Genomic DNA, 22,135 nt, shown 5'->3' with positions numbered 1-22,135 from the left:
GAGTAGACATGTATAGGATTGCACTGTAAATTCCTAACATTTTAGCTTAGAAGGCATTTTGTTCTTCTGCCACACAGCAGATGGTCATCTGACTGGCAAATGAATGCATGCAGATTCTCATGTACAGCCTGTGGCTGCTCATGAAAATTTCATTTGGGAAGGGATGTTCCTACAAGCAAATTGGTCAATGGATTCTGGGACATTTCATTTCTTCCTATAGCATATGTGACACAATACACTAGTTTCAGCATGTGGATTTGTTGCAGGCACACTTGGTATGGTGAATTTTGCTTAATTTTGATCTCTACTTGTGGCCAATGTATGATAATCTGTTATGGCTGCTGCAAATTCTGTTTCAAGGCACAGTTTGGGAATAGACATATATTTGGGCTGTTGTAATCAATGATTCTAAAAAAAAGTTATTCTGTAAAAATTAACATATTTGAGGATCAATATTATATTTATATTTCTAGTGACTTCTGGTAGTACAAAATTCTGTTGATAGTCTGAGCAAGCTGCTGCAAAGTTAGAAGAATCTTGCATTGCTTCATCTCCATTTCAAATGTCTTACTCAAAGGATGCTCTGGTGAGGATGGTGGTTGCTCTGTGATCTTCTGGTTGGCTTTCAAAGCCTGAAAAAGATGTACCATCAAATATGAATGCAAATTCAAACATTTAGACTTAACTGTCTGATACAGTGCCCTTATAGAGCAATCCTGCATCGAGGAAGCTAGTACAATTTTAGCCAGCTGAAGTTATGTTGGTTTAAAGTATTTCAGATTGTACCACCATTCAGAAGCCCTTGGGAGGGGAGAATGCCGGCTCAGTCGGCAGCTTTTTTCTTACTTTAAGCCAGGCCTGAAGGTCATATGACTGAGCTGAACATGTAGGGCACAGCCTAAGTCCCCCTCCCCTTAGTCCTGACCTACCACACCCCTGGAATTACCCTTTTTGGGGATTTACACCAGCTTAATTTATGCCGGTCTTTGCTGGGCCCAGACTGAACTGGGATTAGGGATTTAAAACAGCATGGCCTGCCTAAACCAAGACCCATATCCTAACTCCCCTCAGCCCAGCATAATGCCTATAGGATTGCACCTGGGCAGCACAATCCTGCTTGGAGGAGGCTGATGGGAGTGGAGCAGGCAGAAGGAGGTGGAAGGTTCCGCCACATTGCACCTCTGATCAGGAATCCCAGGGAGGGGAAAACACTGGCTGCGCCGGCAGAGGGTAGCAGAAGGAAAACAAATGTGTGTTTCCTTCTGCCACCCTTTTTCCCAGCATATCCTGGCTGCAGGATGGAGCTGAACAAGACCAGAATGCGGAGTAAGTCTCCCTACCCTCAGTTCTACCGCCAGCACATCCTTAGAATGCCCCTTTTTGGGACTTTCCACTGGTTTCACTTGTGCTGGTCTTGGCTGAGCTGGCTGAGCCCCGGCTGGGCCTAGGAGGCAGCAGTGGGGGACGTCTGTTCACAATACTCCACATAATTATCTCAGTAAACCTTACACTGGCCCTATAGCGAAGGTGGGATACCTGCTTTCTGTTGGTCACATTCTGTGTGTGTGTGTGTGTGTGTGTGTGTGTGTGTGTGTGTGTAAATCTGTTGAGGGCTGCATGCTGGCAGTGATGGTGGGGAGCATAGACAGAGGCCTCTCTCTTTCTGCCGCCTTTTCTCTCCACTCAGCAGGCTGGTAAGAGGGATAAATTTGAGCTGATCACTTGCAGAAGGTTTTTGAAATTTCACAGCTGTACATAGGAACACAGGAAGCTGTCTTACACCGAGTGAGATCATTGGTCCATCTAGCTCAGTATTGTCTACACTGACTGGCAGCAGCTCTCCAGGGTTTCAAGCAAGGGACATCCCCAGCCCTACCTGGAGATGCCAGGGATTGAACTTGGGTCCTTCTGCATGCAAGGTAGATGCTCTACCACTGAGCTATGGCCCTTCTCACAGGTTGTCCGCCCTTCAGGTTGGGCCCTGACCGAGGGCCCCTGTGGCCCAGAGGGGCTCCTGAAGGGGCCCTCGTTAGGGTGGGAGAGTAGTGCTCCCCTTCTGCAATCCGTGGCAGGGTCCCTGCCATGGATTGTAGGGAGGGAGCTTCCAGGTTGCCTGCCCAGGGCTGCCATCAACCAAGATGGCGGAGGAGGCTTCTTTAAGAGGCTGATGCCCTTAGCGCCATCTTGGTTGATGGCAGGCATGTGCACACATGTAGCATTCTGTGCATGTGTGCCATCAGCCAAGGTGGCGGTGGGGGCATCAGCCTCTGCCATCTTAGAGAAGCCTCTGCCACCATCTTGGTTGATGGTAGCTCTGTGCAAGCAGCATGCACAGCAGCAGAAGACAGGAGAGAGGTAGGTGGATCAGGCAGGAGCCATGTGCCCAGGCCAGGCTGGTGCCCAAGGGCCCAGTCATGCCTGGTGCCAACCCTGCCACACTTGCTTGCTCTATAGCAGGGACTGGGAATCTGTGGTGTTCCAGATACTGTTGGACTGCAACTCCCATCTTCACTTACCATTGGCCATGCTGGATGGGAGTTGGAGTCAAACAATATCTGGAGGGTCACAGGCTCCCCATCCCTTTCATATAGGCCAGGCTATTATTATTTCCCCCATACATTATAAAGACAGCTGAGACCTAGAGAGTGTATGGCTTACTTAAAGCCTTCTGAGATGGTGGCCAAGGTGATGCCAATTTTTAATGGATATTATTTTTATAAGTGCAATGTTTTTATTCTATTTGATTTTTTTTGATATAATTTGTTTTATATGACTGGGGACTTCCCTATTCATACTCATGCAAATTGATTCTATCCACGTTCATTCTAAATAAAATTATTTTGTGTTCAATGGGCCTTATTCCAAAGTAAGAGTAAATAGGAGTGCAGCTTGAGTGACTTTCTAACATTTATTTACAGCGCAATCCTAACTATGCCTATTCAGAAGTAAGTCCTATTGAAATTCAGTGGGATTTACTGCCAGCTACATGGTGTTAGGATTGCAGCTTTAAATGCTAAAATGATCAGAAACCATTTCTTTCAGCTAATTCCTGCATGTATGAAGACTCCCTAGTGGAAATCCTGAAAAGTTGATTGGGAGTTGTAGTTTACAAAAAAAAATACAGGTGGTTTACAACTAGGGATGGGGAACTTCTGGTTCTCTGAATGCTGTGGAACTCTAACTCCCATCAGCCCCAGCCAGCATGAGCAGTAGTCAAGGATAGTGGGAGTTGTAGCCCAGCAACGTCTAGAAAGCTACAGGTTCCCCATCCCTGTTTCTCACTGCTTAAAATAGCAGATGTCTTTATTACACTATTTGTAATTGCTATGAATCATTAGCATTTATCAATATTATATTCTGGTTTAATGCAACTATTGGAAATATGGTGTTGAAGGAGAGCTTTGCGCATACCATGGACTACAAAAAAGACAAATAATTGGGTGTTAGAACAAATTAAACCAGAACTATCACTAGAAGCTAAAATGATGAAACTGAGGTTATCATACTTTGGACACATAATGAGAATAAATGATTCACTAGAAAAGACAATAATGCTAGGAGAAACAGAAGGGAGTAGAAGAAGAGGAAGGCCAAACAAGAGATGAATTGATGCTATAAAGGAAGCCACAGACCTGAACTTACAAGATCTGAACAGGGTGGTTCATGACAGATGCTATTGAAGGTCGCTGATTCATAGGGTCGCCATAAGTCTTAATCGACTTGAAAGCACATAACAACAACAAATATATACCTGCATCATATGGCTGACAGCACCAAAAAGATCTGGAGAACTGAAATTCTTGATTTCCACCATATAGTGCTTCAGAATTGTATAGATGGTGTCCATGCACAAAGTCTGTAAGAGATAACAACAATTCAGAGATATGGAGGGTTTTTTGAAGATTCCTTGACGCAAGACAAATGAGAAATAAACTTGCTGCGAACTAGGATGGTAATTTACCTGATCAACAGAACCATTTTCTCCTGAGGGACAGAGTTCAAACTGAAATAAAAAAATGTAAGATAAGAGACTTTAGTTCCTTTACAAACTTGAATTTAGCTAACACCACTCGGTTTGTTAGAAAGTACTTATGGCAATACCTTCAGTGAATATCCTCCCATGCAGGCCTTCATTATCTTCTTTTCATTCATAGGATTTGCAGGGACATTATATTCCACAGTACAATTAAAGTGATTCTGTATAAATGGGGAGAATATTAATTGAATCAGGACAGTTACTATGTGCAACAGGAATTGTATTGATGGCCTGCGTCACTCATCAGTGCTTGATCATTGCTACTGACAGCTATCCAGGGGACACTGAATGGCTTTAGCTTTAGAAGTTGAGCCCACATATCTCCCTCCTGCTGGGGCACGAATGTTTCCATATCGAGAAGATGCACATCTCATTACAAGGGGTGACATATGAGCTAAGCTTTACACCTTGTAAAGAAAATGGGAAAGGGAGGCACAACTTGCCTGTGCTTCCACATGTTTAAACCTGTGAAACTACTCACAAAGCAAATGTTGCTCTTGCCATCAGTGTGAGTTGGTTCTAACAGCAAAACCCTACATCCTGCATTCCACTGTGTTTGGCAAGGCTTACTTGTAAGTGTGCTTAGAATTGCAGCCATCATCTTATATTTGTACAGACCTTTCAGGAGAAATTCCATCGCTAATCATTCCAGTTTTAAGAGCCACTGTGCTTGCTACTAAGTATTTAGAATCAGAAGCATCAAAATGCTTTTGGTGTAGCACTGTGCTACAAGTCAAACATATGACATTGATGCAGTAGAGGACGTTGATATTCCAGCAGTTGTCATCATCACCACACAGTGTAGCCATGCCCCGTTCTGTTACAGGGCTCAGAAATTGAGCAGAGAGGGGTCATGGTAGGTGCTTATGAATGTGAGATCCAAGAAGTCTATACTTACAAGGTGGTATTCAGTGCTAGTCCTACTGAGAGTAGACTTGTTGAAGTTAAAAGATATTACTAACTTAGGTTCATTAATTTCAGTGGGTCTACTCTGGGTAGGACTAAGTGTTACCAGTAAAAAAAAAATGTTTTTGATCCTCTAGGAAAACAGGTTAGGAATGGGTTAACGTGAAGGCTGAGTGAACAACCTTGGGGAACGTTAGAGACACAGCTGCAGAAGATTATCTCTTAACACTTAGGCCCATAAAGCAGAGTGAAAGAGAGCAGCCTGTGTGGGGGAGAATAGGAGAACAAGGTATTGATGCGGAGCGGTTTGCTGGTAACTTATGCAAGTGAGTGTTTGGACTATACCTATAGGACCTGTTGGTGCTGCATGCCAATAAAGTCCTTCTTACTTGAAGCTCTTCACTGTGTGACTGGCATTTACTCTACTCTACTTGGTACTGGGCTACAGACTGTGTAAAATACGCTAACATTAAGGGTTATGGGCCCAGACTACACGGTCTAACCCACAATACCAGTAAGCCAGAACACGCTTGAAAGAAGGGCAAACCAGCAGGAAAACTGTGGTCAAGCTAAAGCACCTGGAGAAACCAGTATGGCAATGTCCTACACCTCAGGAATGCCATTGGAACGTCTAAATGACACGAATTACACAAGTTGGCGGATAAAGATGCAGATGCTGCTAATCCGAGAGGACCTGTGGAACGTCATTGAGGCAGACGCACCTTCTAACCCCACGGAAGAATGGCAACGCCAAGACCGGAAGGCAAGAGCCACTATTATACTTGGAGTACAAGACTCTCAGCTACTGTACGTAAGAGAAACAGAAACTGCAAGAGAGGTCTGGGAGGCGCTGCGGAGTGTTCATATTAAAACCACAGCTGGCAGTAAAGTTCTACTCGTGAGAAAGCTATTCTAAACGCACTTAACAGAGGGAATAAGCATGCATGAACACATACAAACTATTTGAGGCTTGTTTGCGCAATTACAAGATAGAGATGTGGAATACTCGGACCTACAGCAAGTGTTTGTGTTACTTTCTTCATTGGATAAATCATACGATGCTGTCATATGCACGTTGGAAGCAATGCCCGAATGCGAGCTCACAATGAGTTATGTCTCTGATAAACTTTTACGTGAGTCGGAACGTCACAAAGAAAGTATGCAACATTCCACAAAAGGCACATCACAAAGAAGAGACAACCCCAGAGAAACACCAGTAAAGAAATGCTTCAAATGCGGTTCTGCGCAACATTTACATAAAGACTGCAAGTCGCAAAGAGAAGCCGAGTGAGGAAAAGAGACAATGTTTGTGCGAGTCGTAACAGCAACAGAAAAAGAAGAAGAGGAGAACAAAAACACGGAATGGACTATCGATTCTGGATCATCTCATTTTTTATGCAACAACAAAGCAATGTTTACAGAGCTTACTACCACTTCTGAACAAGTATACTTGGCGGATGGAAAAACACGTGAGGTACTTGGGAGGGGTGTTATTAATGTACACTGTCTCAAAACGTTGGTTACAAATGTGTTATATGTTCCTACTATTTCGTCAAATTTAATGTCAGTATCTAAACTAAATGCAATGCAGTATGATGTATTATTTTCTAACGGAGTGTGTGAGATTATGAAACAAAGGAAGGTGCTAGTAAAGGGATATCTAAAGAACTCACTTTACGTAATAGAGCAAATCCCTAAGGTGGTTGTTAATGTAACAAGAAACAAACCTATACATGAAGGATGCATTCATGATTATCACAAAAAATTGGGGCATACAAGTTACTCTACTTTACAACTGATGCCTAAGCACAGCGCAGACATAAAGCTTAAACCCTGTAATGTTTTTGTTGAGTGCACTGTGTGTAAAGAAACCAAAGCTACAGCAACACCAATTAGCACTAAAAGTGATTGGAAATCCAAGAGAGCATTCGAGTTACTTAGTATGGATTTAGCTGGTCCATTTAATAAATCTAAGGGAGGTGCAAAATATTATTTGGTAATTATAGATCATTTCACAAAGTTTAGTTTTGTGTACCTATTGCAATCGAAAAACGAAACTGAAAGACACGTAAAGCAATTTGTAAAATGGGTAGAAGCTAAGCATAAAGTTAAGGTAGCACAGCTTCATTCAGACAGGGGAGGTGAATTCCTTTCAGGCTCATTTTGGAGATACCTTAAAGAAAGGGGCGTTAAACATTCCTTAACAGCTCCTGGCTCTCCGCACCAGAACGGATTGGCAGAACGCCGAAACCGGAGCCTTCAGGATATGATGCGTGCAATGATGCATGGCTGTAATCTATCATCTGGGTTCTGGGGTGAAGCAATTATGTACGCAAATTATGTATTAAACCAACTGTACTCAAGCCCAATTATAAAAACACCCTACGAAATGCTGTATGGTAAAAAGCCCAAGCATTCACACATAAGAGAATTTGGTGAAACATGCTGGGCTGTTGTGCGTAAGGCATGAGGAACTGCTAATGATGAGCACAAATGGGTTAAAGGACAAGTTCTGGGATGTGACAGAGCAGCATACAGAATATGGGTGGCAGGTTCACAAAAAGTAATTTTAAGCAGGGAAGTGAACAACAGGAGCCCAAGAGCCGGTACAAAAAGAAAGGCAATTAATGCAACCACTGAACCCTTACAATCACAGGATGACATAGTGATATTTCAGAATGGAACACTGACACACATTCATGACACTGACCATATGCAGCACGTTCACAGAAGGGAATCAGAATCAGAGTCTGAAACGGAAGCAGAAACAGACACAGAAAACAGCAGTAAGGAGGAAGAGAGTATAGAACATGCACAGAGTACAGAGCATGATATAATGTATGTAAAACATGAAACAGATGATGTAAAAGAAGAAGGGGAAATGGAAGGCCTGACAGATACAGAAATTGAGCCGAGGCAGTTAGAAACCGAGCCCCGAAGATCACAAAGGACTAACCTGGGTAAGCCGCCAGACAGGTTTACTGTAGCTAAAATAAATATCCAGGAAACCTTAGAACCAGTACAGTCCGATGAAGAGGAGGATGATTGGACTGCGCAGGATTATAAATTGTGGTTCGCTATGTTGGACGGGGGGAGAGACTGGATGGAACATATTGATGATGATGTATCTTGATTGAATGTATGTAACAATATAGCAGAAATGTATCTGGACTGAATGTATGTAAAAATGTAGCAAACATATTTGTTTGTATGTAAATCAAGAAACCTGTATTTCCTTGCAAATCAAAAAGTGGGGGATTGTTACCAGTAAAAAAAAAATGTTTTAGATCCTCTAGGAAAACAGGATAGGAATGGGTTAACGTGAAGGCTGAGTGAACAACCTTGGGGAACGTTCAAGACACAGCTGCAGGAGATTATCTCTTAACACTTAGGCCCATAAAGCAGAGTGAAAGAGAGCAGCCTGTGTGGGGGAGAATAGGAGAACAAGGTATTGATGCGGAGCGGTTTGCTGGTAACTTATGCAAGTGAGTGTTTGGACTATACCTATAGGACCTGTTGGTGCTGCATGCCAATAAAGTCCTTCTTACTTGAAGCTCTTCACTGTGTGACTGGCATTTACTCTACTCTACTTGGTACTGGGCTACAGACTGTGTAAAATACGCTAACATTAAGCTTAATACAACCCATAATATATTGTTGTGAGTTTGGGGGTTGAAATTGATAATTTCTATCAGTCCCTTTCAAGCCTCCAATTTGGAATCCTGTGCCTTGGGGTAGAAACTCACTTTGCTGGTCAGATGAGTTTCTTTTGTTAAGCTAATAGAGTAGCCAGGTGGGTTAATGGGTCTATCAGGTGCCCAGCAACTGGTGAATGGGCCAGGAAGATCCTTTTGTCATTTAAACTCTTCAGGAGAGCCTCCCCCCCCCCTGCTCCTGGGGCCAAGGAGGGGCTTGTGTTGCAGAGTTGTGTCAGAGAAAGGCTGGAACTGGAGGCAGGGAGAGAGACTGGCTGTCTGCACCATGGCTTTAGGATGCCTCCTGTAACCCTGATGGAAAAGCTGGATATTGGACTGCTGATGCCTTGAACCCCTCCATCCTAAGCTCAGGTTGGAATGTGTGTAAATAAACAAACCATATTTCATAAAGACACCACAGTCTCTGCTGACCTTCCCAAGGAAACCAAACCCAGGGCGAGCGCAGGGACCCCTGGAAATCTCACCACTTGGAGATTGGGGCGGCGTGCAACAATATCTATTGAAGCTGTGGATTATTAATCTATCTGTGTCACTGCCTCTATTTCCAAAGTTCAGAGGGGACTTTGCCACTCCTTACGCAGCCAAAACAGCATCATCCACACACAAGAGGGAGATGTTAGCAGGCTTTGTGGAACACCAAGGTTTGCAGAAGTACAAAACAATATTTAGGGGCAATCCTTAAAAACAACCCAATCGTGACTAAAGACCTTCAGAGGGAATGGAATTCTAACTGACTGTTGGGGAGTGGAAAAGCATGCAGTGGAAGAGGACATGGCTGGAACCTAGAATAGGACTGCATCACACTGTAACATTTTATTGCAAGTTCCACTTGCAATGTTCAAGGGCCTTTTCACCTATTATATTGTTTTCTCCTTCCCACTTCTCTGAGTCGGGGGACCGACAGTGGCCTCACTGGTGAGGAGCACCCATGCCCAGCTATAGCTAATTCATCAGCCACAGTGATTTCTGGACTGGGATAGCCTAGTCCATGCCCTGGTAACCTCATGTTTGCACTATTGTAATGTGCTGTAATGTAATGTGCTACCCTTGAAAATGGTCTGGAAGCAGTAGTCAGGTGGGACCAAATAACACTGTCCCTTAAAACACTGCACTGGCTGCCTGTGTACTACCAGGCCCAATTCAAGGAGTTGGTAGTGATGTACAAAACCCTAAATGGCTTGAAGCCCAAGTACTTAAACATCCACCTGTCCCTGTATCTGCTGACCTATGCTTAACAATCTATGCTTAACAATCCTGCTTGTGGTACCACCAGAAGGCATGACCTGTGGGGTGGGGTGTAAAGCAAGGTCTTCTCTGTGACGGTGTCCTGTATGTCGAACTCCCTCCCCGAGGAAGTTCTGTTGTCCACCTCTCTGTCGCCTTTTATATAACAATTAAAGATGTTGGAACACTAAGACTCCACCCTTCAGCTTGTTCTTGTTGTTACTTTCATTTTCCTATGCAGTTGTGTGTTACCCTGTTCACTGAAAAACAGCTTCTTGTTCTGGGTTAATAAAAGTGAGTAACCCTGCCTGATATTAAATAGGAACTAAACAGTGGTGATGAGAAAAATCAGATTATGTCATCCTATGAGAAAATTGAGGAATTGAATCCAGAAACAGAAGAAAGACAGCAATATGTGGAAAGACTGGGTCACTGGTTCCTTGCTCATGAAATCACTGAGAATGACAAAACCTATTCCCTTTTAAGATGTTTGTTGCAACCTCAACAGAGGACAAAAATCTGACACAATTGCAAAAGATCTTGTCTAACCACTATATTCCAAATCCAAGTATAATTGTGGGATGTTTCAAATTCCATTCCAGATGCATATGGAACTCTTTCATCTTCTGCTAGAAGAGTTCCCTTCACAAGTGCAATAACATGTGGGAGAAAGTGAAAAACAAGAGTGCAATGCCATTATAACATCCACTTTTTGACACGTATTATAATATGCATTGCCTCTGAATACAGAGATTCCTGGCAAGCCCAAGAGCTCTGATGCACATCAAACTCCTTGGGCCCTAAGGGCTTTCCCATTCACTTCAGTGGAGGGAAGAGCACTGCACTATACAAATGAACTGTCTTTATGAAGTGAGAACTTTTTACAGAGTATTGCAATGTGATATCAGCACTGATGTATTACTGATGCTAAGACTACATATGTGTAACCTCCTAACCAACAACTAGTATTCTTGAAGGCTCACTTTGAGAATGACATGTGGAGTTCACTTCTTGGTTGGTAACTGAAGGGCCAGACAATACTTCTCAAGGAGCCAGATTTAGCACAGTGGATCCATGGTGTAGCCTTTACTGGAAGAAACTTTTAAGAATGGAATAAGATTGGCAAATGTTTCGGGAATTATGGTATAGTAAACAAGGGACAATTAACTGCAATCCTTTTATAGTTTTACGAGAAAGTATGGTTTCACTCAAAATGCTCCCCTTATTTGGTATTAGTAATTATCAGAGGCTCAAATTATCACTAATTTTATTCCGAAAAGGGAAGGAAAAACCGTCTGTGCTTTGCATCTCTAGGGGCTTGTAGATGCTTAGCTCCGATGCTTTGGTGAGTCCATGCCCACTCCCTCCTCCTCCCTTTTTTTTTTACTCTAGAACAAACTGAGCATGCTTGGTTACCAAGGTAACCAGAGGAAGAGATAGTTTGACCTTAAGAGGACATGGTCATTAGGAAGCTGTGAGATTAACCCTTCCCCTTCAGTATGAATGCAAAACAGCGGATTGAGGGTCCATATAAGGTAAGAAGTGTGAACCTTTAAACTCCATCACGTTGAGAAAGCTTCACCTTTAAAACAGAGTTCAGCTCCAATGTGAACCAGCCCTAGGAGTTTGTCACTTGTAAATAAGCAAGACAAAAAGGGAAAGAGAGTCCGTTTTAAATCAATTATACCTTTTTGCCAATTAAGCTTTTGAATTCTGTTACAGGAAGCACAAAATGCAAACAAAATGACACAAATTAAGCATCATTTTGAAAATGGCTCCCATGAAAAAACGGGCAGACTCATTGCCTTTTAGAAATAGTAATCAAAAATCCCCTAACCCCTATTCATAAACAAAGAGTCCACCTTAAAGATTAACACATTTTTGTTATTAGTCTTGAGGGTGGCACAAAACTTTTTGTTGGATTTGCTGTGATAGATTAACATGGCTACCCCTACTCTTACTAAGTAATCCTCATTTAATTTGTGTTAACACAACCTCATTTTGTTAGCCATGTGCCAGGCTGTCAAAGATTTATTGCAGCATCAATGCCAGAGAGCATGTGAGGGCTAATCCATATTTATTTATTGATTTATTATTTGATTTATATCCCTCCCTTCCTCCCAGTAAGAGCCCAGGGCAGCAAACAAAAGCACTAAAACACTTTAAAACATCATAAAAAAAAGACTGTAAAATATATTAAAACAAAACAACTTTAAAAACATTTTTAAAAGCTTTTAAACATCTTTAAAAAGGTTTAAAAACATCTATCTTTTTAAAAAAAGGTTTAAAAACATTAAAAAGCAATTTCAACACAGATGCAGACTTGGATAAGGTCTCAACGTAAAAGGCTTGTTGAAAGAGGAAGGCCTTCAGTAGGCACCGAAAAAATAACACACATAGTTATGCCTGTCTAATATTTAAGGAGGGAATTCCAAAGGGTAGGTGCCACTACACTAAAGGTCCGTTTCCTATGTTGTACAGAAGGGACCTCCTGATAAGATGGTATCTGCAGGAGGCCCTCACCTGCAGAGTTCAGTGATTGACTGGGTATATAAGGGATAAGATGGTCTTTCAGGAATCCTGGTCCCAAGCTGTATAGGGCTATGTACACCAAAACTAGAACCTTGAACTTAGCCCGGTAGCTAATGGACAGCCAGTGCAATTCTTTCAGCAGTGGGGTGACATGTTGGCGATACCCCACCCCAGTGAGCAGACTCGCCGTCGCATTTTGCACTAGCTGCAGCTTCCAGACCAACATCAAGGGTAGCCCCACATAGAGCGCATTACAGTAATCCAGCCTGGAGGTTAAAAGTGCATGGACAACAGTGGTCAGGCTATCCCGGTCCAGAAACAGCCACAGCTGTCTTACCAGCCGAAGCTGGTAAAAGGCACTCCTAGCCACTGAGGTCACCTGAGCCTCTAGCGACAAAGATGAATTCAGGAGCACCCCAGACTATGGACCTGCTCTTTCAGAGGGAGTACGATCCCATCCTTAGCAAGCAATTGACCAATGATCCAAACCTGGGAACCAGCAACCTACAGCGCCTCTGTCTTGCTAGGATTCAGACTCAGTTTATTGGCCCTCATCCAGCCCACCACCGAGTCCAGGCAGAGGTCCAGGGCTTGTGCAGCCTCTCCTGATTCAGATGTTACATAGAGCTGAATATCGTCAGCGTACTGCTGACACCTTGCCCCAAATCTCCCGATAACTGCTTCATATATGGGCTTCATATAGATGTTAAACAGCATGGGGGACAAGATGGTAAACTGCGGCACCCCACAGAACAACTGCCAGGGGGCCAATGCTATTCTCTGAAAATGACCCTAGAGATAGGATCGGAACCACTGTAAAACAGTGCCTCCACAATATCCATCTCACCAAGTCGACCCAGAAGGACACCATGGTCAATGGTATCAAAAGCCACTGACAGATCACATAATAATAACAGGGTTGCACTCCCCCATCCTTCTCCCAATAAAGGTCATCCATCAAGGCGACCAAGGCTGATTCAGTCCCATAAGCAGGCCTGAACCCAGACTGGAACGGGTCAAGATAATCCATATGCATGTACACCATTACTTACAATCTGCTTTCTGCACTTCACTGAAACTGCCCTCAGCCCAAAATTATGTGCAGTCTCTTCACTGCCAAACCCAAGGGTCTCCTCATCCTCCTTGACTCTCTGCTGCTTGTAATACTTCTTACCACTCCCTCCTGGTTGACTCCTGCAATTTCACAGGCTGCTATGAGCGCTTAGCTGTTCTCTTCATCCCAAATCCATCATTCAACATTTATATAGGGGGAAAATTCTTCCTCTGTTTTCCCCCTTTCTTTCAGGGTTCATCAGGGATAGGTTCTTGGCATTTGCTATTCTGTCTGCACACGCTTATCCTGGTTGACAAGGCAAGCTCCAGAGAGTAGCATGGATGGGCATTTGCTGGGCCTCAAAACCAGCAGAAGGACCACTGCCCAGCAGTACTGCCACTTCTACTTTGCATAGAGTATCCAAGAAGATAAAGATCAGCTTTAGTTAATTCTCATCTGCGTGGGCTGCCTTTTCCAGGTTAGAGCCCCCCACTGAGGATGCTGTGCCTGAATGCCCTGAGAATCCTGGAGCCAAAACTAATGGGTGACCTTATCAGATCCCTTGGCTTTTGGTATCCTTCCCCTCGCCAGTTTCTCCCCCTCCCCCGGACTGGCCAGTGGGCAAGCTGTCCAGTCACCTGGGATACTGAGCTGAGGGTGGAGTCTAGCTGAACTCAGTGGCTGTTTTTTTTTAATGTGCTGTCTGCAATGAGCTAGGGTAGTAGTATGCAAGTCTCTGCAACTTTTTTCTCAGTGTTCTACATTTTGTTTGGCTACAAACTACAAAAATGATCTTCCTTCAATTAGCTTTAAAGTATGTTAATTTTTCAGTTTCCTCTTTGATGTCATTTGTGCTAGGTTAAAATCAGTAGAATGCAGTTTTACTGTGAGGTGATGTTACCAAGCACTTACCACTTCAAATACTATGAACACTATATAAATAAGAATAAAATAAATAATAAAATTAAGTAAGCTGTGACAAGTCAGCTGGATAACTTTTTTATTAATAACTTTTCTTCATTATTTTTAAAGATAAAAAGAATGGATATTCTAAAATAAAGAATGCTTACAAAAATACAGGAACTGCTACAAAACAAAAAATATTAAAAGTAAAACAAGTGATAGCTGAGGTGGGAGTGTTGAAGCTCCGGGAGGAGATCTTGCAGGAGGAGCCATTTTGTGTGTGCGCTGAACATAATAAAGAATATAGGCCTACAATTCCATGAGAGTCATCCTTTGAGAGCCACCCATACCACATGACAGAGGCTTTATTGGGATCCTAGAACTCAAGCAGGAGTGCACTGAATGCAGAGCAGCAAATAAGAGGTAGCTTTCTCTGCACCATATTCATAACCATTGCTGGGCAAAAGCCTGGGAGTTGCAGGGTCTGTTACACTGCTATGTTTTGCAATCCTATGCAAACCATGCAACTAGGTAGCACAGCAAAGCTGCAGGGCAATATGCTGCAATATGCCCCAGGCTCCCACAACGCAAAGCCCCCCCTCCACCTCAGTTCAAGTGTGTACCATTTGCCCCTGCCCTGACCCTGCCACATTGCTAATCAAAATTCTTGATATTTTGTATAAAGTTTTCATAAAAAGAAGAAATAGTATATTAGAGTGTATAAGATGAATCTCAATATGCAACTGTGACATAATAGGACCTCTCTGTGGACATGCTGAAGTAAATATTTTACATAGTTGTGTATAAAACAGAATAGATGTCAACTGAGGTTTAATCTGGTTGTAAAATGTATCCTTGAGAGGCTGGAAGGGAAGGGCTTCCTTATTAGCTAGGCCTGCAGCCCAACTGTAAGGGAGTCTAAAGCAATCACTGTAAGATAAAATCTTTCTTTACATCTAGGCAGCAGTAAAGATAGGATTGGTCAGGCAGGCTTATGATTGGCCCAGACCAAGTAGTTTCACTTACAGAATTTGTTGTAAGGAGAGAAGGTACAGGGAAGGCTTTAAAGAGGGGTTCTGTAGCAGAGTAGGCTGCCAGTTCTTGTCACAGAAAGAACTCCAGAAAGTGTTCAAATGGTGAGCAAGGTGCCACTGGGGAGTAATTTTCTGTGGCAGTTACCAAAGGGAAAGGCATGGGAGTCGTATAGGCCAAGACTTAAGGGAGGAATCCTTCCTGAGTAACTAGTGGAAAATGCTAGGAGCAGGCCAGAACCAGACCTGTGAGACTAAGCCCCAGGAAGCAGAAAGAAGCACTGCCAGAAGGGGTTTGGAATTTGGAGGAGATACTCAGGAGACATACAACCTGATCTCTATTTCTTTATCCCCATGTAAGAAAAAATGAACCATGTCTATCATTCTGCTTGATCCCAGGATAAGAAGAAGCTGCAGACAAGAATTCTCCCATCTAGTCCATGCATGCAATAATTCTCACATGTGGCCCTCAGCTTTGTATAAACATGCATGGGTCCTTGTAGGGAGCAGCAGCAGGGCCCCCAACGTGGATATTAATATCAATAAATGAAAGGCAATATAGTAGGGCCCCACTTTTCGGTGTTCTGCTATTACAGTGGCGCCAGCGGGGCAATCAGCTGTAGCGCAGGGAGCTCCAGCCGTCACAATCTAGCTGACAGCGATCAGCTGTGGCACGCAAGCTCCCCGCGCTACAGCTGATCACGCCCTACAGCTGATCGTTATCAGCTGGAGTGCGGCGGCTGGAATACAGTAGGGTCCCACTTTCCAGTGGTTTTTGCTTTTCGGCGGGGGCCTGGAACATAACCTGCCATATGAGTGGGGCCCTACTGTATTGATAAAGTTATAGTTCTTAATATTGGTATTTTAGATACTTTTTAAAAAAAAAAAACCTGTTTTTGAAAATATCAGCAGAAAATCACTATGTAAAAATCCGATCCACAATGATATAGAATAAATGAAAATGGAAAATTTGGTACCAGATCTGAATTGGGTGGAATTCTAGCACATCCCTACTCCTTGCCCAGGGTGGTATTTATCCCAGGACTGGTCATGTCCCTGCCAAGATCTTTCCCTCTCCATCCTATCACACATTTCCAGCTGTTTGATATTTCTATCCAGATGTCTCACTTCCATCTCCAGCTCAATATGCCCAAAACTGAACTTCTCATCTTCCCCCCCAAGCCGTCCTCTCCTCAACCACTCTCTATATCCATTGGCAATATCCACCCTGCTGACCAGACACAAAGTCTTGGCTTTATCTCTGATTCCTTCTCTTCCTTTTATTTATTAATTTTTAAAATAACTTTATAGGAGATAAAGGAAATCATGGCTGTTTCCATGTACATGGATGTTCAAGCAGTTAATAATAAAGCAGGTTAAAATATACGTCACCATTACAAATATGACACCAATCAGTAAAATTCAAGAAAAAAAGAAGGAAAACCAGAACAAAACCTTAATACTAGGATCCAAACAGATAGCCAGTTGCTATCCAAGTGCCCAAATCAAAAGCAGACTGAAAAAACTGCATTGTAACTTGATATCTGAAGGTAGGAAGGAAATGACCTAATATTTTGGAGCTAAAAATTTCCACAAAGTGGATTCCACAACCAAGAAGGCAATCTCTCATTATGTACCCAATCACTGTAGCTCAACTGGTAATACAGTTTTGTTCCCTGTATTTGATATGACTCCCAGGTAAAATCATTTCCCCTACACAACACTACTTAAAATTCAATCATAATCATATAACCGCTGCACAAACAAATCTGGATGAATGCTGTTTGTCATATAATCTCCAGTCCCCACAAACGAATGGTTAATAAAGACCAGACATAGCCTGCAGACACACTAGTTGCTTCAAAAGCAGCCAGACCATTTTCTCTGACTGTGTTTTGAAACAACTTTGCCCACATCTGCACACATCTCCCTTCCCAACCATTAACTAGTAATAACAAATTTACTGTAGTAAAATGGTAGCAAAAGGCATTTCATCACCACCACATGAATCCACAGCTTGGAAAAGTTACTTTTTTGAACTACAACTCCCACGAGCCCAATCCCTGGGGCTGATGAGAGTTGTAGTTTTAAAAAGTAACTTTTCCAAGCTCTGGATTCACGTGGTGGTGATGAAATGCCTTTTGCTACCATTTTACTACAGTAAATTTATTATTACTAGTTAATATACATTTGCCATTTATGAAGGAGTCGGAGTCGGAATCGGAGTCGGTACATTTCTACCGACTCCGACTCCAACTCCACCCAAAATTGCTCCCGACTCCGACTCCACTACTCCGACTCCACAGCCCTGCCCACAGCAAAGCATTAGGCCAATCACTGTGTCTGCCTGAGTCTATAGCAAGCATTACATTGTACACACCTGGAGTGGCAACAGAGTTGAAGGTCAATCAGTTTTGAAGTCTGCCTGAAGCTGACTTCAATGTACAACATGCTGGAGCTGCAACTTTGAAGATTTTGAAGAAAAAGGGGGTGAAGTTTGCCTGGTGTCATGAGTTCCCATGTTCAGAAAATGGAGGTGGAGGTGCACTGAAGCCAGCAAAACTGAGTGTGTCACTAGTCATGGGCTGTGAATACAATAGTCACCACAGTGAAGTGTTTCCATTAGCCACACCCGGAGGGGGAACGGGTTGATCTGCCAATCAGTTTCAAAATCTCTTTAAAGCTGAATTTAAAAAACACACACTCAAGCTGCTCCCATCAGATTTTACAGTAAAAAGGGGCAGGTTTGATGTTGTATGCCCCCATTTTCAGAAGAGAGAGGTGGAGATGCACTGGAACCAGCAGAACAGTGTGTTTTTACCCATAGTATAATCTATGTGTAAGCTTTGTGCAAGCAAATCTCAATAAAAAGGTAATTTTGAGGAGATGATGATGATAATGCCATACCTGGAGCTGATGTAGTGCCACATCAGCTGCATCCATGAGATGTGTGGAAATTATCAGGCAGTCACTTAAATTGGCTGATAGTCCTTTGGTGGCTGGTTCACTGGTGTGAGTATGATAAGCCAACAATGAGCTGGGTAGACTTAGACAAAGGACACTCACTAGAAGCCAAGAACCTGAAACAAAGTGAAGAGCCACATATAGGAAATGGAGGCACAAATATCCCTCTGACCTGGTAAATTACCTGTTCTCCATACCAAACACCTCTCTCCTTCCTGTAGTTCCTACACTTTTTTCCAATTGCTCCTCCAACATATTCCTGCCTATATTAGAAGCTTAAAATAAATAATTCTTCCCACCCCAATCATCATATACAGATATTGCAATGAAATAGCAAGCCTATTGGGCATTTCATGATAAAACATCAAGCACATAATATATAAAGACCATTTTCATATATTGCAGCATGTAACATTGCCCATGTATGTGCTTGTGCAGCTAGTACAGTGACTCAAATACAAAACAAGATTATAGGACCACAGTACATAACATCATTAAAAACACTAGGATATGTTGGAACAATCATACAATTTCCATTTTTAGATATATTTTTTTGAAAATATATGGGTGCACATTGCCTATGGGTCAAAATAGTCCTTGTTTTCCTATTAAAGAGTGATGAAGTGGAGAGTGCCATTTTGAAAGTTTTTTTTGGTGGCTAATCCATAAATCATTTGTGGTTGGCTGTGTTGCACTGTTTACCTTGTACTTTATCCCACCTCCCCAAGCATGCTCATCCTCTCTTTCTTTCAGAAGAGTGAATGCTGCCAGCTAATTTCTGCTGTTCTTTGGAGCTGTTCTCTGTTTTTTTCTCCTAGAAGGTGGTATCTAGTCTTTGTGCAAAATGGGCTTTTATCACAAAGTGTACAATAATTCTGAAAAGCTGGACTCTGCTGTTACGGTAACTCAAATGCCTTAGTGTTGCAGGTCTGGCACCAGGCATACCAGGGCCCTTGGGCTCCAGCCTGCCCTGGCACCCGCACCCACGCACGCCCCATCTACCTACCTACCTACTGAGTGGGCAGGCGTGGGAGGGCAGGTGAGCAAGCGAGTGGAGGGGTAAGGGTGGGAGCAGGCAAGGGGGAGCAGAGGGGAGGGTCAGCAAGTGAGCAAGTGAGCGGGTGGGCCAGCTGGCGAGTGAGTGAGCAAATGAGCGGGCGGGTGGGAGGGGGGATGGGAGGGCAAGCAAGGGGCTGGGTAGGCACGCTGGCGAGCAAGCAGGCAGGTGGGCAGCTCCCTCCCTGAGATCGCCACGGATCATGGAAGGGGAGCACTACTCCCCCACCCTAATGAGAGGCCCTTCAGGGGCCGCTGTGGGGCCCTCGGCCAGAGCCTGACCTGGCTGCCCTTTGGTGCTGGCCCTGGTTGAAACCATCATGTCTACATTGGATTTAATAATTTTTGTCCAGTTCTTGCATGGACCAAGAATTTATTTTGTTGTGTGGTCTTAGAAGAGTTGTGACTATGGGGGTTGTCATGAAGAACACCTGCTCATTAGAGTTTACCACTACACTGTTGTTATACCATTCAGTCATACCATGTTCATTGCAATAGGAATTGCCAATGTGGTGCGCTCCATCATCTTAGACCATTGGTCATGCTGGCTGTGACTGATAGGAGTCAAAGTCCAACAGCATCTGGAGGGCACCACATCACCTAACCCTGCATTAGGAGATATTGAAATTTTTGCACAGTTTAAAATCCACATATGCACCAACAATTCCACCCCCAAATTCCACCAGAATAGGGCAGCATGGCAATGGTGGCAATATTAATCTGGCAGCTTAAACATGCATACTGATGTTCCAGGGGAATCAAAAAACCTCTCACTTATGTTTTCAGCACCTACCCTACTCCTGTGAATGTCGTGTGTTTTAATGGTTTTTCATAACTGTGTTTTAAATTTCTGTAACTCGCCCTGGAACCCAAAGGTGAAGGGTGGGCAATAAATATAACAACAACAACAACAATCACAGCTCCACAGAATATGATCCCTACTTTAAAAATCACAATCCAACTTTTGGGGGACCACCAGGCATGCTAGCTCCTCCCCAGTGGAGAGACGACAGTGACCCAGCCTTGGGCTGTGTACACACCATACATTTAAAGCACAGTCATTTAAAGCACACACACCGCAAGAATCCTGGACCCTGTCGTTTGTTGAGGGTGCTGGGAGTTGTAGCTCTGTGAGGGGCAAACTACAGTTTCCAGGATTTTTTGGGGAAAGATGTGCTTTCAAGGGGAAGAGCAAGATCAGGGCCAAAGGCTCACAATGTTTACCATGCCAAGGCTTGCACCTGAGAACAGGTGAGAGTGGCCCAGTACTTGCAGAGAGTTATTCCCCGCAGGACAGAGAAATGGCAGGGGGCTCAAGGATTGAGGACAGGCTTTCTAGAGTCTTTACCATTACGTTCCTGGCATCTCTATATTATTAGAAATTATGCCCTTGGCAAAAATGAAAAAGATCCCCGTGCTCCGGAGCATATTAAGGAGGCGATATCACAACAGAAGTTTAAACGTCTGAAAAACTCGTCTCCGTGGGTAAGCTATGGAGCCTCTTTCTTCTTCCCGCCTAGGACGACCCCCTCAACTCCCCTCACTCTAACCTCGCTTTTCACCGTCATGATTTGCATATCTGGCTTTGATTGGCTAGGAGACGAGGTCCGGTAGAACCCACTCACCCAGAGAGACGGCCCCGACTCCGGGGCAGCGCCTGCGGGGGGAGGCACAGGTGGCGGCGGCGGCGGCGCTGCTCTTATGCATCTTCGGCTGCTCTTGTTCGAAAGCGGACCACCGGAGGCGTTTATTCTAAAGCGGTGTGAATTTCTTTGTTACGCCAGTCTCCGCCGCCTTATAAAGCGAGAGACTTCTTCGGATTTTCCTCCTTTCTCTTTCTTTTTTTCTCACTCTTCCCACGAAACCCCGGGCTTTGGTATTCTCTCGGGTGAGATGGCGCTCTCAGATCAAGACTCCCGCGCTGGTCTTCGGCACCGCTGAGTCATAGGGACAAGATACCTTCGTTAACTTTCTTCGTGGGAATTTTACGCGGCTCTCCAAAAGGCGCTCTCCCGCCTTCTTCTGCGTCGGTTTTTTCGTGCAGACAATTCCAAAGGAGTTGCCCCTGAGGTTGATAATCATCATCATCATCAACTCATTTGCTTTCAGTTCCAAGTTACATCCTTTAATTAATCAATCAATTAATTAAATTTTTATCCGTCCTTCCTTCCAGAAGGAGCCCAGGGCGGCAATCCTGTTGATTGGGATCTGTTAACAAATGGGCAATCGGGACCCGGCAGAGTCTCTACATTCCGGACACAGTGATACCTCACCCGATGCTTTGGCATATTGCGATAAATAAGCTTCACTGATGAGTTCAATGGGATTTACTCTAAAGAAAGGGTATATAGGATCCTAAGCAAGCCACAGCTTGCATCCAGACGATCTGTTTATTGAGCAGTCATCCTGATTTGTTTGCACAAAGTTTGCAAGGACCTGCCATCAAGCAATTATCCCACACAATTTCCAGTGCATTTCCCCATCACTTCCTTATCGGAGTCCAGCTGTTGCTGGACTCCAACTTCAACTGTTATTTGTTAGTTAGTTAGTTAGTTATTCTTTATTTATATCCCACCATCCTTCCAATACTGGAACTCACGGTGGCTTCCAGATAAAACATACAGAATCTACATTAAAATGAAATTAAACTACATCCAATATTAAAACCAATCATACTGCTAGATAAAAAGGAATAAAAACCAATTTAAAAATA

The 22,135-nt window shown here is 43.5% G+C and overlaps 1 protein-coding gene across 1 annotated transcript; it reads right to left on the bottom strand.

The window, feature by feature from the left end:
• Positions 1–461: 461 nt before the first annotated feature.
• On the bottom strand, positions 462–21,129 carry LOC133389702 (interleukin-12 subunit alpha-like). Its single transcript, XM_061637727.1, has 6 exons — positions 21,048–21,129; positions 18,310–18,482; positions 4,102–4,197; positions 3,962–4,003; positions 3,752–3,856; positions 462–632 (listed from the first exon to the last, which is right to left on the bottom strand). Exons 1-6 carry the CDS (start codon positions 21,127–21,129, stop codon positions 462–464), a joined length of 669 nt encoding a protein of 222 aa, XP_061493711.1.
• Positions 21,130–22,135: the final 1,006 nt, after the last annotated feature.

Source organism: Rhineura floridana, chromosome 7, assembly GCF_030035675.1.
Source record: "Rhineura floridana isolate rRhiFlo1 chromosome 7, rRhiFlo1.hap2, whole genome shotgun sequence".
In the NCBI taxonomy this organism is placed as follows: Eukaryota; Metazoa; Chordata; class Lepidosauria; order Squamata; family Rhineuridae; genus Rhineura; species Rhineura floridana.
The sequence above is the reverse complement of the archived record's forward strand: the minus strand, read 5'-3'. Positions and strand labels throughout refer to the sequence as shown.

Coding starts and splice junctions, on each gene's coding strand:
- LOC133389702 (XM_061637727.1), bottom strand. CDS start 21,129: ATGCATAAGAGCAGCGCCGCCGCCGCCGCCACCTGTGCCTCCCCCCGC. Junction 3,857..3,961: donor AAAATGGTTCTGTTGATCAG/GTAAATTACCAT, acceptor TATCTCTTACAG/ACTTTGTGCATGGACACCAT. Junction 633..3,751: donor CTGTCAGCCATATGATGCAG/GTATATATTTGT, acceptor CATCTTTTTCAG/GCTTTGAAAGCCAACCAGAA.